The sequence below is a fragment of the Galendromus occidentalis genome, unplaced genomic scaffold, assembly GCF_000255335.2.
Source record: "Galendromus occidentalis unplaced genomic scaffold, Mocc_1.1 scf7180000075543, whole genome shotgun sequence".
Classification (NCBI taxonomy): Eukaryota; Metazoa; Arthropoda; class Arachnida; order Mesostigmata; family Phytoseiidae; genus Galendromus; species Galendromus occidentalis.
This window is the reverse complement of record NW_003803533.1, coordinates 145430-160928: the sequence shown is the minus strand read 5'-3', so window position 1 is coordinate 160928 and position 15499 is coordinate 145430. Positions and strand designations below refer to the sequence as shown.

General features: G+C 50.1%; 3 protein-coding genes across 3 annotated transcripts; 1 reads left to right on the top strand and 2 right to left on the bottom strand.

Moving 5' to 3' along the window:
- Window positions 1-971: 971 nt before the first annotated feature.
- On the bottom strand, window positions 972-6638 carry LOC100906383 (fringe glycosyltransferase). The gene is made up of 8 exons (XM_003737416.1): window positions 6249-6638; window positions 4915-4963; window positions 4514-4616; window positions 3972-4113; window positions 3511-3596; window positions 1825-1897; window positions 1453-1616; window positions 972-1342 (listed from the first exon to the last, which is right to left on the bottom strand). The coding sequence occupies exons 1-8, from the start codon at window positions 6636-6638 to the stop codon at window positions 1273-1275; spliced, it is 1077 nt and encodes a 358-aa protein (XP_003737464.1). The 3' UTR covers window positions 972-1272.
- Window positions 6639-9210: 2572 nt separating this feature from the next.
- Window positions 9211-9794, top strand: LOC100904346 (uncharacterized). The gene has a single exon (XM_003737403.2). It carries the CDS (start codon window positions 9215-9217, stop codon window positions 9743-9745), a length of 531 nt encoding a protein of 176 aa, XP_003737451.1. The 5' UTR covers window positions 9211-9214; the 3' UTR covers window positions 9746-9794.
- Window positions 9795-13015: 3221 nt separating this feature from the next.
- On the bottom strand, window positions 13016-15133 carry LOC108863994 (gamma-aminobutyric acid receptor subunit beta-4-like). The gene is made up of 8 exons (XM_018638816.1): window positions 15014-15133; window positions 14754-14906; window positions 14468-14637; window positions 14253-14310; window positions 13925-14048; window positions 13645-13832; window positions 13238-13516; window positions 13016-13159 (listed from the first exon to the last, which is right to left on the bottom strand). Exons 1-8 carry the CDS (start codon window positions 15131-15133, stop codon window positions 13016-13018), a joined length of 1236 nt encoding a protein of 411 aa, XP_018494332.1.
- Window positions 15134-15499: the final 366 nt, after the last annotated feature.

The following is a 15499-nucleotide window of genomic DNA, read 5'->3' as shown; positions in this document are numbered from 1 at the left end:
TGATGTTCGTAATCTCAGACAATCTTGATACACTGATACTCTTCTTCCTCATCCATCACCCTTGCATCTCAGCGGATCCATGATTTTTTTTCAGGGCGACTGATCTTCCCACCCTGTGTGTGTTGTTCCCGGGAAAAGTGGCGGAGCTACCTGGACCCTTGAGACATTTTACGATTTGTTTGGATAACATCATGAGATTCATGGTGGGACTAAGCGTTTGCCGATTCAACAGTGCTCAAGATACAGTTTTCTGCTCGCATTGCTCGCGATGTTTTAATGACTTCTCGAACCTGAAGGAACATATCGGGTGAGTTCCCCCAGTCTTGTGGAGGGCGATCGAAGAACGTTTTCCGAATTTTCCCGGCTACCGGGCATAGCACTTGCACTTCCGCGACTCGAACAGCAGCACCTCGTTCGGTTTTTCCAGGAGAGTTGTGCAGTACTTCCCGTATCGATGCGAAGTCTGTCCCTTCAAATGCATCCTCCTGCGGGATGCTTCCAGACATCGACTTGAAAGCCATAATACGAAGAAAAAATGAGAGATGAATACAAGTACTGTGATTGCGTCTGTAATAATGCCTCCGTATCCCACTGTGCGACGAGAATGCTACAATGTGATAGGAATTTCCTCAATGATTATGTACCTACCTAAATAAATTTTATCGGATCACACGTCCCCCGGAACTCTCGTGGGATCGGTGCGCCGAATCACACTGGAAATTTCCCTTCTATCTGCGGGGAGATATGAGCCGCGGCGCAAGTACATAACCTCTAACTTTGCAGAGACTGAACTCACGGAGGAATGGATCAGGAAATCTTTCATGATCGGAAGACGTAATTTAGAGCTTTCGGTGAATCGATCTGGCATTCTTCTTATTGTTCCTCCCTCCATGGATTCCTCATCCATCCAACAATGAGTCTCGCTCATGGCTCGATGCTATCGCTCATCGGCTTGAAAGCAAGCGTGCCGCTCCGATATCACAGTGTTCTTTATTCACAAAATTCGCGCGTCGATTCAGAGAGAACAGCCATCAATGACAATTGAACTCTGGGAGATATATACATCGACATCTTTCCGAAAGCTTTACACGCGACTTGCGATCTAGTTTCACAAATCACAAATCGTTGGGGGCGAGGATCGTTCAGCTCTGGAGGAGAGAGTCCTCGACTTCCCGGTCGATTTCGGAACGAGAACCCGTTGCGAGGTCCGAAGCCCTCGTCTGATAGGGGACCGAATAGTTCTTCGCCCGAATGAGAAACTCCCTTGATGAGCTACCGCCGCCTCCGGAAGCGTTTGCACGTGGGAAGCTCGCGGAATATCTCGCAGTGTATCGACAGGAACCTGCAAAATATTTTTTCAGCGGGCTGTGACACCGCCTCCCCTCCACTTCACGAGGTACGAGAAGCAAAGGCTCCGTCAGCCAATATGGCTGGGGATTTTCCGTAGCTTACCTGGTCGGATCTCTTGGCAAGAGCTGTTCGACGGGCACGAAGTTCTTCCTTTTCGAGTTGTAGCTCAAGCTAATTTGGTTTCGTAGAGGCTTCCGAATGAGAAGCATTTCTTCGAGATGAGAGTGGAAATTCGGCAGAGCGGTCAGTTTGGCTCCGACGATGACCTGAAGCAGGAACACACAACATTCGTGAGTTAGGCGATCCCGAAATGCTCCCGGGAAGAGCTCTGAGTATGTTCCCAGACGACGTCTTGCGCCCATTAAGAAGTTCGTCGAGCTATAGAAGGCTTTCTCGAACCGTGATGGGAATTTAAAGAGACCATGAGTTTGCGATCAGGGAACGAGAGCTGTCCTGGAGAGCAGTCGAACTCACCTCTACCAAGAAGCCCACGGTGACGTCATCAGGCAGCCGGATTTCTTCCGAAAGCTCCCTCAGACGACCTTTGCTGAAACAGTAGAAGAGTATGCTGTGATTCGACGTTGAGCGGATACAGCGGTTTACAACTCAACCACACGAGACGTTTGAACGAATGCTTTGCGGAAAGGAAAGCACACGCGCTCTGTTCTCAAGGATCGCGGATTTCGAATGTGCTGGACAAATTTCCTACGGGCATTGCGTTCGCGTTTCGAGGACTACCCCCAAGCTCAGGTACGCCTACGACAGCGGACTCTTGTTCGTCTTGTGATGGGGATAACAACTTGCTCTGTGAGCAGATCGATATGCCGTGCCGGGACAATAGAATGTTCGGTAGAAATCATCTGTTGATTGATCTCGCTTGGAGGGTCCGCTCATCCTCCGACGGCGTGTGCGGGTTCCTCCAAATGGCTCTCCAGCGCAGAGATGTATCAAGTATCGACTGAAGTCTTTCAGCCCGAACGCGGCTTTAAATTGCAGCTAAGAAATTGATCGAGAGCCTCTCGGGAAGACAATTCTCCAAGGGGGAGCACGGACTGAAAGCCGGATTCAGAGGCGAAGAATAGGTCTCTGCTCGGCGGCAAGCGCTAAATAATAATCCCGGCCATCTTTTCATGTAATGTTTGATCTTCACTGATCTTCTGGACATTCTTCGGGGCCCCATCGTTGGACGGTCACAGAGACGTCTGCCAGCCCACGCGACTGCGATCTGTTCGGAGACAAACTGAAAAACCGGCTCCAAGCTTATAAAGGAACCTCAGACGCCTAATTGAATCGAATCTTCGAATCGAAATGTCGACTCAGATAGGAAGACTGCACGAGCGGAATCTTTGGAGACAACTGTGGAATGTCACCTCGGAATCAGGCGTGGAAACCTCCCGTTTTCTGTCTCGGCTCGGTAACTGTTGCTATCGAGTCGCTTCACCCTTTCCAAATGTCTTCATCGGTCTCAGTCAGCGCCGAGATGCGCACGCTTCGGCATATAAATAGGCAGTTTGTAACGGAGATGCAGATGGGTTCACGTCTCCACGGGCAAGGATATCAAGGATCCGCAGAAATTTTCGGAAAATAATATTCCACCATCTTGATGGGATTTCTCGGACGGAGATTTCATACGCCACTCAGACCATGAAATCCGAGGAAAGCTCGCTCCTGAAGATCATCCTCCTTCTCGACTACCAATCGGAAACGCTTTCGGATCGGTCACTCATCGATCCGGAAGTACGGACACCAGGCAGGGGTTTTCATGACTCATGATAAGGGCTCGAGTTTCGTCGTGGTCCGCGACCGTGACCGCGATTTCCCTTTGCAATACCGGGCGTTTTCTATAGAGGGTCTACGAGAGCCGCGGATGCCGCGACAGATGCCGCGAATTCCCGCCTGAAAAGCCGCGATGAAAGTTGAGCCCAACTCATGACCCTCCGCCGACATTTCCGACAAGATTTCAATGGGAAAAACCAGCGCGTGTCATGGATCAGGAATCAGAAGCTAATTCATCAGAAGATAACACAGAAGTGATTCGCGTGAGATTCCCCAGCAACGCTCGTCACGATTAGGGTGCGGAAGAGATCGGAGGAGAGAGCTCGCTTCTCACGAAACAGAATAGAAAACCGGTAGCTTCGGCCAGAAATTATGGTAACTTACAATGCGTGTGGCTTCATCTCGTTGGCCAGCGCCCTGCTGATGCAGAATCCTGCTCCTCCGGTTGCGAACCGGAATCGAACGTCGCCCTGGAAAAACAAGAAGCCCTTTCAGAGAATGAGCCGGATGGTAAAGCTCACAGCATCGAACGCGAAAGAAACAAGGCTGCGTCGTGACTTCCAAGGGTTTCTCCGGGATCGGCTTCATGCTGCAGTCGAGCTCCCCATCCCAGAAGGCGGCTAGTAGGAGTTCATAAGCTGCGGTCATAGGCTCCAGCGAATGGCTGAGGACATCCATGACGGTGTAATGTTGATGCAGATCTTGTCTAATGTAAGTATGAATTCATCTGCTGTGTGATCCGGGATTTTCGAGAGAGAATCGATAATGGCGTTGGTCGGACGAGAAGCGAGCTGGACATTCTCGAGTACGCTGATAATAATCGACGCAAAACAGAAATTACTCACCCACTGTTTCGTGGTCAGATCAATCGTCGGTCGTATCGAGTCCCTGCCCAAATACCAGAGCTCGGAAGAGTTGAAGGATTTGAGCGTTTTCTCCAGGGAAACTACATTCACGTAATTGTCGTCGTCGAAATGGCACCACCACCTGAACAATTTTAATAGACAGAATTCTCAGTCAGACAAATCCAGAAAGGCATCTCACAGGGGCTGCCGTCTAGCTCGAGGACGAAGAGGAGTGAAACTCCAAGATCCTACACAAATTCAGAAGAAGATAAACCCAGTGTCAGAGTGACCCATCTCTCCACGTAATGGTCGCGAAGAATCGGCGAATCAGGAATTGAATATGTGAACGCATCGCGGCTTGCATTAGGAAAAATATCCCGTTTGCTTCGCCCTGGAACCCTTTACAATGTCGGATCCGATCTGCGGTGGAGCGCTTTTTTTTGCAGGGAGACTGGCTTTGGAGCCATGGCCCTTCTTCGAGATGAGACCACCGGAAACCGACCTGCTAGCTCTAGACGAGAAGGAATGGAGTTGAGACTCACTCTTTGGCACTGAGAACGAAGGCATCGAATTCGGAATTCATTTTACAGCTGAGCGCCTGACGAGTGTGTCCTGATGCGCAGCCCGTCATCACGAGATGACCACCTGGATAAGCAGATATTTATTGATGATTCCGGGCTTGTTCGTCCCGAATTTAATCGTAACATTATTTTCGGCTCTCGTTGCGAGTTGCGATGGTCTGCATTCAATGATTCGGACCGACCGACGTATCGGATATTCTGTGGACGACCACCACGACCAGAAAAATACATGGGATCGGCTCTCTGTATGCGCTTGTATCGGTCGTTGTGTTCGACTAGCGTTGTGTTTCTCTGTCGGTCTCTCCCATTTCTTCTTCGATCCATCTATTTATCTATCTATCGACAGCGCTGTAAGTACTGACCGCTGGCACGCGAGACTTCGGCATCTTCTGCGTCAGTGAAGAAATATGTCTGAAAACGAAGAGAACCAACCATGAGCTTCGGCAAGCAGCATAGAAAAAGCGTGCGTTCGTTTTTTCCGGGTAAATAACCGCGGCGCCGACTTTTTGGAAGGAGTTTCGGATAAAATGAAGCATCGGATTTTTCTTTCCGTTGGTAGAAATTCCCGGAATCCATCCCTCTGCCGTAATCGACCTCACCGCAGAGGATTGGCGAGAGATCGCCGGTTTGCCAAAGAGGATCTCAATTTGACCACGCTTGTCACCCTCGCGCAGTAGCACACGTCTTGTAGCCTACAGACTCCGTTCGAGTGGTGGCCACCAGGCCTCTCTTATCAGCGATTATCGACTCTTGAGAAGACTACCGTCGACCGCACGAGCCAGGGAGAAATCGGAGGAAACAAATTCATCCGAGCAGCGATTGGTGTTTTCGACTCCGGAATCGACGATCGCCGTGCATTGTAGATTGTAGTTGATTCCGGCTCGATCGCGTCTCCCCTGCCCTAGATTCTAATTTTCTGCAGATTTCGAAAGCGCCGAGTTCAAATAGCTATGAAGCTGAATTTCCCATTCCACCAAGTTTTTCTGTGCTCGGGGACTGTCACGAGTCGGGATATCGATCCCTGATCGGAACGCCGCTCCGAAGCCGACTCTGCGTTCCATCTAACAGAGACTCGATAAGCACGAAAACAAACGCCGGCACGGTCGATACTCAGGGATGCAGAGTTGGCTTTCCGAGAGAGTCACTCAGTCCGGGAAACCATATCGACTGAGACCGTATTCTGCGTTTGTTTTCCCCGTACGGTTTGTCGGAACGCTCTGGGACGTAACCCGACCCTTGACAGTCTCTACCGCGTCGTGAGAACTTTCTATTCGACTCTCTGCCAATTCAGCTCTTTTCTCGCTCCGGACTCGAAACGACGAAAAATATCGAGCCATTCAACCTTCAGCCGGGATATTTCCGCTTTCTTCTCGACCTGCTCAACGTTTCCAAGGAATCATTATGGGTGTCGCCGACTTTTCTGTTTTTCGTGGAGATTCAGCCGCGTAAATTAGATTATGATGTTCAAGGTTTCATCTTCGGGTGTGCACCCGATAGTTGGGAGTTGATCACGCTCCCATTCGGAATTAATGCGTGACTTTATCAATCAAATTCTACATGCGACTCCTTCGCTAATTCGAAGTCACGATTTTTGGCCGCATCTGATAACTCCCGGAAATATAGCGGTTGCAAAGATCAACAGACTTTTACGACATCGCCATCCAGAAGCGAATTGTTCATGTACAGCACAGCTCACCTGTTCTCTAGCGAGCTGGAACCACGTTTGAAGTATTGCAGGCAATCTGACTCGGTGGTTCTGACGAGTAGTTTTCACCGAAATGAAGACGTTGCCTAAAACGTTGGTTTTTTTGCTCGTTGTCACCGACGCATTGTCCGGATCATCGATAGAGGCCTTGACGTTTGAGATTTGGTGTAGCAAAGAGTTCCTCCGTTTGATGCGAGCATCGACCTTGTCGCTCTCCGGGAGGTCCGCCGACTTCGGTTTCGGTGAAGATTCGCCGCGACTTCTGCGCGCGACGTTTTCTAATAAATCCGTGGAGGAATGCACGTCCGATAGCGCCGGACGAGCTTCGAGAATTCCATAAGGCGCCCACAACATCAAACTCAACCAAAAGCACAAGACCATTGTGAGTGCGGGGCGATTTCTGAGGTTCGCCGACATCATTCTTCCCGGAGCTTCATCTGGACCTCGGGCGGGATCCCCGTCCCGTTCTCCACGGATCACAAAAACCTACACAATGTTCACAACGAGAGTAAGCAGCGAGGGGACGGGCTCGCATCCATGTCAGTACAGGTGGCCGAACAGGTGTTTGCAAATGCTCACAAGCCGAGATGAGTAGTGCGCGTACCCGGCTCACAGTCACATGCGATCCACGAATACTGGCGCACTGACGTCACACGCCGGCCCTTCACTTATTGACTGGTGGGATGTTGCCAGCGCGAGCGAGGGAGCGACCGAACCAATGGATCGACGGACGGACGGACGAGGCAAGAAGCACGCGAGAGGATTTTGCCCTTGCCGGTACAAAAAGCGGAGAGAAAGAGAGTGGAGCAGACATTAGAATCGGAGCAGAGGCAGCTTTGATACCTCCTTCTATGGATCGATCACCCTCTTCTTCACGGGTTTTATTTCAAACAGACATGAGCATTATTCTTCAGAACTCGGATTGCAGCTTCATAGCACTCCTCTCGGAGCATATGGGTCTGTTTTAGGGGCAGAGCCTGTGCAGCGGTGGATTCAGCGCCTTCCGGAGCAAGAAGCGAGCCAATAGAAAACACATGTTCGACCGCCTGACTCGGATGTGGACGTATCTGTAGATTTCATTTCAATTCCTCCGGAGAACTCGTTTCGGTCAGGCAGAACATCAAAAAGTGGGACGGCCGTCCGAAAGTTGAGCCGATCAGCACGACAACGGGGGAAAACACGATCATTAGGAATCGGAGACGGCAGACTTAGGAACGCTCCTTCTAATCCAAGAAATAGCTCGCTCTGCTTCTCTCGTAATTGGAAGCAGTTCTTCAAAGCAAACTCACCGATGAACAAAAGCAGTGAGTGGGTATGGACAGAATAGCAATGCAATCGACAATCATCTATTCTTCCGCATCGGGTTTCAAGATCTCTGCCGAGCGATTGCCGCGGACTCACCGGGTTGACGATTCCAAGCGATTGGGGAGCCGGTGACCCATCAGCGATATTTGTCCTTCTCCAAAATGGAGGAGATTCGTAGCTCGTCCGGTACAAGCTAAGATTCTTTGGAAGATCGCGACGGAATAAAAATTTTCATGAAAATATATTTCTGCCGTTTCTGAGTCGAGATCGCTTAGCTAACGCGCAACGGAAGCGTGTATGAGCTAATAAGATAAGAAAAGAAAGCATGGCTGTGCCGAGAGAATTCTGCTCAACAATCACACGTGTTGAGTGAAATCGTGGAATGTGAGGTGAGAAAAAATAATTATTTGTCAGACAGCGGGCTTGGGTGACTTTCTGGCATCAGTAGTCATTGCCTGACTTCATGCTTGGAATACTTCCAGAAAGGCTTTCGAGCTACAGGCCAGATAGTGCAAGCTTCATCGTTTCCCACGCTCAGTTTGTCGTAATCACACCATCATCGGTGGAAGCGTAAGCGAATTCCATGCCTAAGCGAGATTTGAGGCTCGAGACAGCCAGTCAGTCAGCAGAGTCGTTGAGCCACTCAGTTCCTGCGTTCGCAGAGTCTTCGACAACATCAGTATGAAGATTGGCTCAGACCCATTTGTCAACTCGTGGTTGTGGGGATGTTTCACGGACCTGAGCTAAAAGTAGAATCCACCCGATTGAGAGATCTCATATTTCAACAAGCAGTGGAAGCGAGTTCGCAAAATACAGTTCGACATTTTATTCGAACGAATGATGGATGATTTTCAGGATGAATACCAAAATGGCGATCGAGGAAGTAATCAATGGAAATGAATGAATGAGTAAATTATTCAATCATTCAATTTTTAATAGGCATGATTTGAAGCGATCCCGAGCCTGTTCCTGAGAGCTGATCGGGTAGAAACAAAGCTATTGTTATCTCGGAATGGGTTCGTGGGCCAGCGCTAATGTCTTTCGGGCAAGCGCCCTATCGAATCAAGCGAATCAGCGCTAAAAATAAAATGATTGTGCAATTGGTGGCGGATCTGAGAGCATTCTATGGGCATCCGTGTGCTCGGGTCTAGAGTTCAAGAGAGCAGCGCTTCTAGGAAGCGATTTCGAACGAATTTTCCTCACTGCGCGAAGTTCCGGCTGAACAGAAACATTTCCCAGGCATGCCTCATGTCGCGTCTAGACGGACTAGAGCAGGGTCCATGACATCCGCCCATCGAACGTTCGACAGACGCTGCGTTGAACTCTAGTGTTGTGATCTCGCAAGAGTGAGAGCCCATAACTCCAGTTTTCTTCTTCCTTGGTTTCTTGTTGTGCCTCATTCATCGCCGGGACTGCCAGGGACGAGCGCGTGGTATCTCATGGTATGACGTGGTCGGGCAAGCTCGGCCAACGCGAGAGTGATCCAGGTTTCTGAAGAAAGCCTTTAGGAAGGAATGGGGACATTGCATCACGCAGTGCGCGCCAGAAGCCGGCCTTGACTCATACCTGACCACCCTCTCTCGGCGCCCTTGCAGGCTCATACAGCAACGAGAGACACTTGTGTTCAGACATTCCGACTTCCAGAGCTCGTCATGGAGTCGAGCGGTGCGGTGCTCGCTTGTCGGCAGCTCGGCGATCATCCGGTTCGGCACATTCTGCCGGCGAAAATGGCTCCCCTCATGAAGTACAGCGAAGCCAAAGAAACTTGTGAAGTCAAGGAGTTCGACCAGGAATCCTTCGCGGCTGGGAAAGACGACCTGTCTCAGGAGTGGGACGAGTTCGTTCAGGATTATCCGGAATGTGAACGTTTTCTCGATACCGACACCATTTTGAAGATACAAAACGGCGGAAGTTACGTTGAGCGTGAGGATATCGTGTTCCCGGCGAGCACCTACCGAGTGGATTTGAGCGGATTCAGTCCCGAGGACGTCGAGGTTCGGACCCACGGTACCAAGCTCAACGTGAGCGCTTCACATGAGCAGCGGAACGACGATGGGTCTGTGTATACGAAAATGGATCTCGTGAAGGAATTCCGTTTGCCAGACACCGTGGATAAGGACAAATTGCACAGCGAGCTGCAAGACGGCATGCATCTCTTAGTGCACACCGGTGCAGACATCTAAATGCGTCAACTTCTCGATTTATCCAGATGATTATATTTTTGTATGGTTCACTCATCAAAGCTTGTTGTGAGTAAATAAAAATAACGCCCCTTCTATCCCGCCCGAACCGGTTATCCTTCAGAGATATAGAGTCAAGGCAGAATCTTGTGAGTGATCTTTCGTCGAGAAAAACAATGGGAGAGAACGAGGTTCACCTGGCAATGCACGACTTGGTGAGTGCGCGGGTGCCTGCTCACGAACTCACCGGCTCTCAATGTCAAGGCGTCGTGTCCAGCCAAATAGTGGGCCGATCTGCTTGTGTATCTCAAAGCGAGTCCCGCTCGAGCCTATCTGCCGAGTCTCAGAACATACAGCTACCTTATTCAAGGAGGTTGCTCAGTGCAACGAGGCGCCTGACATTCGAGTCTCTTGTCTCGGTGATGATTGGCACTGCTGTCTCATTAGCCGCAGCTTTCGAGATTCCGACTCATTGCGATTCTCATCGCAACTCGGATTGATTTGAGCGTCCTTAGAGGTCCTTGACGATCACAGAACGATCAGTGTAGTACACCAGGGGGAGTGAGCAAAAGCGCATGTGGGGGATGCAGAGAGTTGAGACAGACAGTTGAACTTGATCGGCCCATGGGAGCGACTGCTACGGGCAGAGCTAGTATAGGTACACGGTACCGGCTCCAGTGTCGGCAGATTCGAAAACCTACGAGCGCATAAGCCGGGAGGAGGATCCGCGATCCTGCAGATAATTGCCAAGGCTGATTCCACCCATACGTGCGGATCTGAAGCAGTGGCGTACCCAGGGGGGAGCCGAGGGGGCCATGCCCCCCTTGGGATCTCTTTCTGGCCTATAGAGATCCATGTTGAGGCTCATCATCATCGGTAGTTAGCCCCTACCAAGACAATGGCCCTGCCCCCCCCCCTCCGAAGAAAATTCTTGGGCACGCGCCTGATCTGAAGAAGAAGGGGACCCAGGCTCAAAGACCCTTCCGAGCGTTGCAATCGTTCGCCCAGCCTTCTGCGTCCTCAACGCTCTACGAGTTGAGGATCCAGCGAGGGGTTGGATGGGAAAGACGAAACATGGACGAAAACACCGTTTTGGCGCCAGTGGAGCATTCGTTCGGAAAGCCCTGGGGTAACAGATAGAGAATTTCGAGAAAGGAAAATGGAGAGGGTCAAGTCCACGAGTCTATCGAACATACGTATGCAGGGAGAGACATAGTGGCTCAACACGAGATGAGTCAGCTCGTGACTAATTGTTTAGGCTAAAGCTCGTCGCCTCAGGAAAACAGAGTCACTTTCTTACGACCGTCTTGTGTGCGAGGAGTTCGATTCTCATTGAGAATCCGATTAGTCGTAATGAAAAGGGCAGAAAAAATATATCGTGGTCTTCAGCTAGGCTCCGGTTTGGAGCTCGATCTTCAATGCCTTGATCATAGCTCTCCAAAGCTCCGATGAGTACGGTCTGCTTCCGACCGCCGATAGTCAAGCGGCCATATCCAGTGAGGACGCGATCTTTGTGAATGACGGGTATCTCATGATGTGCGCTCGACGTCTGCGGAATCGCCCGATTGAAGGGATCGAGAGTCCTTGGGTCCCTATGTCCGCGGCAGTTCAGGAAACGTCCGCCTGTCATTGTCCGGAGGAAGCTTACGGAAATCTCGGAAGAAATCATAACTATTTCGATAGAGAGAGAGAGCGATTTCCAGATGCGAGCTTTGGTCCTTCCGCGCAAGGAGACTTCACGCTGGTGGGCGATCGGAGAAATAAAGACAGCTCTGATGTTTGGCGATGATCTGAATGCCGAGAGTGACTATCGATTGGAGAAAAATGCGCGCTTGATACGCTAATTGTCTTAGTCCCTTAACAGTCGAACTCATAATCGACGAGAATCTGAGTCGGACATAGAGCCCTCACTTGTGAATGAGATCTACTCACGAGCAGTGGAGGCTACAGACGTCACATGCTCATGGTTGAACCTGGGAACAGCTTTTTCTCCGGGGGAACCTTTCACCAGAGGGTGAACTGTAGAGCGTTTCGCACACGCTGTGCTGTATGTCAAGGAGAAGGGCGTTGGCGCTCAGCCGCCTTGCTCCTGTGAGCCATAAGAGGCTCTTTTCCGTTCCCTCCTCCTGCCAGAACACGTTGACCTGATTAAGAGACGTACGGATCATGATTTCCGAAGGGAGTCATATTCTCGGTGAAATCGCGTCACCAATAAGAAACGTAAGCATTATAAAAGCGAAATATTGCTGACTCCGGGGACTAACAACACGTGAAGATACTACTACTACTACACGGAAGTTTTCCCTTCGTATACATATCAGGCCCCTATCTAATCTTACCTGTATCAGTGTAAATAGACCTTGAGGGTGAATCGAATTGAAACAGTTTACCCAGTAGTCACGCGCGCTCGCTAGATAGTACCTCTGAATCGAAATTAGTTTCACGAAATATTTGGAGCGTGAGAGCTTCACAGATCGAAATCGAGGCCTAAGTTTTGCGAAGAGCTGATCTTTGATAATAAGCTATGTATATCTGACCCGTTACAGACATACTTCACTGGAGGCAAGCAAGGCAATCCGTGGTAATTATTTCTCGCCCTAAAAATTTCACGAGCAGCGCTCCATCTCTCATCTACCATCATAGACAAGCTCAAGGGACTCTTAATCACTGAAACCATAGCGAGGACGTCCCAATGCCGGGCGGAACCCTTCTACGATGTCTTCAGACCGCGTGGATGCGCGAGAGTCCGAATGCTCAGAATCCTTTCGGGGTATACATGCGAGTACTAAGCATTAAATCGATATTCTTCATTAAAATAATGAATCCCCGAGCGGGGCGTCCCGGAGCGCGAATGCTGCTCCTGAAGAATTCCCTAATCACTTCCTTTGTGAGCCGTTTTTCGGCTCTTTCTCCCTCCAATTTCGGCGCACAGGTGATTCGGCGGTTGCGGAATCGCGGAATGATCCCCCGGTATGCAAGTTGATGTTTTTTCTGCTCATCTTCCACCCCTCCGCCGAAATATTTTTTCTTTTTCTCAAATGAACGAGCCTGTTCACGCAAACGAAAATTCTCGTAGCTCATAGAGGAAAATGTCCTGCGCTTCGCTGCAGAACCGGAGACGTCTGGCAAAGGAACTTAATCCGTGAAGTCGACCCCTGCCTTCATCATGAGATTCAGCGCGCTCTATTGAGACATTTAATAGCTTGTCGGGGAATGATCATAATTTTCTTAATAACCCTAGATTCACGAGGTTATGCCTCACGGAAGGTCTCATTAGGCAGTCGGTTTTGGAGGCATGCGTGGTAGTGTGGCGACGTACACGGCCGACATCCAGAACAAAGGAACGAAAATGATATAAAAAGACGATAATGCACGGCTGGCATTCCGGTTGAACTTGGCGGCAGGATACGGTGGGCGCTGCAAGGCGATGGATAGAACGGGAGAATGTATCTCGTGTGATGATTCAAGGATTATTTTGCTCCGCCACAAACCCACCTTGAGGGAGTATCGGAAGAAAGTTCTCACTAAGGGAGTCGTGATGGCTGATTTTTTTGACTTCCGTCGCAGCGCGCCCGATCCCCCTGCGGCGTTGCATTTCTCGCGCAGTGGAGGCGTCGCCTCACTGAGCTGGCTGAGGTCGTACAGAGCTTTGCGTTGGACGAGAATTCTCACCGCCACACTTTGTAGAATGGTCAAGATCACGATAAAGGCTGACACCAAGAGGAAGACGTCAATCACAGTGATATGGGGAACGGGGGGTATGCTCAACCGCGACTGTTTCCGGAATTGAAGCCTCCGATTAGAAATCTGGTAAGCTAGGAACAAGCTCAGATCATGCGCGGTGGTTCTTTGCTAAAGAAAGTACCTAATTTCCGATTGGGACTGTTATTTCAAGCAATGACCTGAATGTAGAGGGTGAGAATGGATTGGAGAAGCACGCTCGACACACTGATCCGCTCAATCACGGAGTTGACGCTCATGAATGAGGTGCCGATAGAGGCTACAACTAGAAGAACGACGGGGAGCAATGTGGAGAGGACGATCGAACTCACGATCGGCGAGAAGCTGACCCTGAAGCAGAGCCCTCTACCTGGAAATTCAACGCTCCTTTCATGACGAGATCAGCGATACTCACCGGACAACGATAAATCGGACTGTGGGAAGCTCGAGACGCTTACTGACCGGAGCGTTTCGTTCGAGTGTCACAAAATGTCAAGGAGACGAAATTGTTGATCAGCCGAGTTGCTCCGGTGAACCACAACGAATTCGCGTACGTTTCCTCCCGCTCCTGCCAGAATACGTCGACCTGGGACGGCGTTTGGAGAGATAGCTTAATTTCCTTCATAATAAATAATAATCCTTCCCGGGAATGAGCGCATGGTAATGATATCCGTCGACGAACACGTCCTCCGTTCCGGAGATGATGGGCCATTTTGTGGACGTAGCGGTTTTCCGCTTTTTTGAGAAAGGCAGGTCGCTGTCACCCAGTCATTTCAACCTCAAATCTCACCGGATTGATCAAGTTGAAACATTCCACCCTACAGCCACACGCGTTCATGGGATAATACCTGCAAGTCGAATGATGTTCGCAATTCTGTCCAGGAGCCCGGAAACCAGTAGGGAGGACCGCTAATGATATGACGAGAGCTCAATATCACGAAACCGGATGCCTTATGAATGGGATGATGGATAATCTCTGGCTCAGTGGATGTACATATGACTGACTTGAGACAAGCAGCACAATCGATAGTGAGTCTCTTCTTCTGCTCCAGCTTCATCAGGAGGGCCCCATCGATCAATTTCATGGACAATGTCACAGGTTTCTCTATCACAGATTGGAGCTGCAGGGACGAGGCTTCCATGCAGAGCAACTCCGGCCTCCAAAAGTCTTCGATCTGAATGAGGGACTCCCGATTCTGAGAACTTTCCAGGATATCCTGAATCCCGGAATGCTCTCCGAGTGAAATCCCTTGCAAGTCGCAGTAATTGAAGCCAGATTTCAAGTCCTTACGTAAGGGTAGGGGACTACGACCCATGTGCCGTCTGAGACAGATTTGTTCAGCGCAGATTGAGGAATTCTACTTAGAACGTAATCGTATGTTTCACTACCCGCCGTTTCAGTCAGGAAATAATATTGACTGACGGTGGAGTCCATCTGGAACTTCTGGAAACGGAATTCCCTTCGTTTCGGATCGATCGCATCTAGGACATTAGCTCGCACTCAATATCTCTGAATTAACTATTATAGATGGTTCTGGTGTAGAGACTGACCTGACGAATATTATCGAGATCGGATATGCTATGGACGTGGATCGACACGTTCACTCTGAACGTACCATTGGTGGCGTTCACCGGATCTATCGGATCCGCACTCACCTTGAAGTGACCCATACTTGGTAGCCTTGTGTGTGTCGTACAGAGAAAGGCACTCGCACAATCAGAGAATTTCACTTCGAGTGGAGAGGGTTCCATGCATTACCCTAGATTCAGCGAGGAGTGTGGAAATTGACTAACCTCTTGTCTCATCATCCACGTCAACATAAATACAAGGCGGCATGGAGAGCGCATTTCGGGACCAGACTGATCGTGGCGGAATGAGTCGAAAAATGCTCTCGAAGCTGCTCGCTTTCGGACGCTTTCTTGTGATCGATGCGAGACCCCGGGGTCGATATGCATTCCGTCTCCGCTGGGGGTCTTTCGCGAAGGAGCCGGAAACGCGGATCCCTCAGTCAGAGGCGCGCACGAGGGGGGGGGGGG

Coding starts and splice junctions, on each gene's coding strand:
- LOC100906383 (XM_003737416.1), bottom strand. CDS start 6,638: ATGGTCTTGTGCTTTTGGTTGAGTTTGATGTTGTGGGCGCCTTATGGA. Junction 3,597..3,971: donor ATCTGACCACGAAACAGTGG/GTGAGTAATTTC, acceptor TTGTTTTTCCAG/GGCGACGTTCGATTCCGGTT. Junction 1,898..3,510: donor GAGATGAAGCCACACGCATT/GTAAGTTACCAT, acceptor CTACTGTTTCAG/CAAAGGTCGTCTGAGGGAGC.
- LOC100904346 (XM_003737403.2), top strand. CDS start 9,215: ATGGAGTCGAGCGGTGCGGTGCTCGCTTGTCGGCAGCTCGGCGATCAT.
- LOC108863994 (XM_018638816.1), bottom strand. CDS start 15,133: ATGGGTCACTTCAAGGTGAGTGCGGATCCGATAGATCCGGTGAACGCC. Junction 14,311..14,467: donor GATTGTGCTGCTTGTCTCAA/GTCAGTCATATG, acceptor TTCGACTTGCAG/GTATTATCCCATGAACGCGT. Junction 14,049..14,252: donor GTTTCAACTTGATCAATCCG/GTGAGATTTGAG, acceptor ACGCCGTCCCAG/GTCGACGTATTCTGGCAGGA.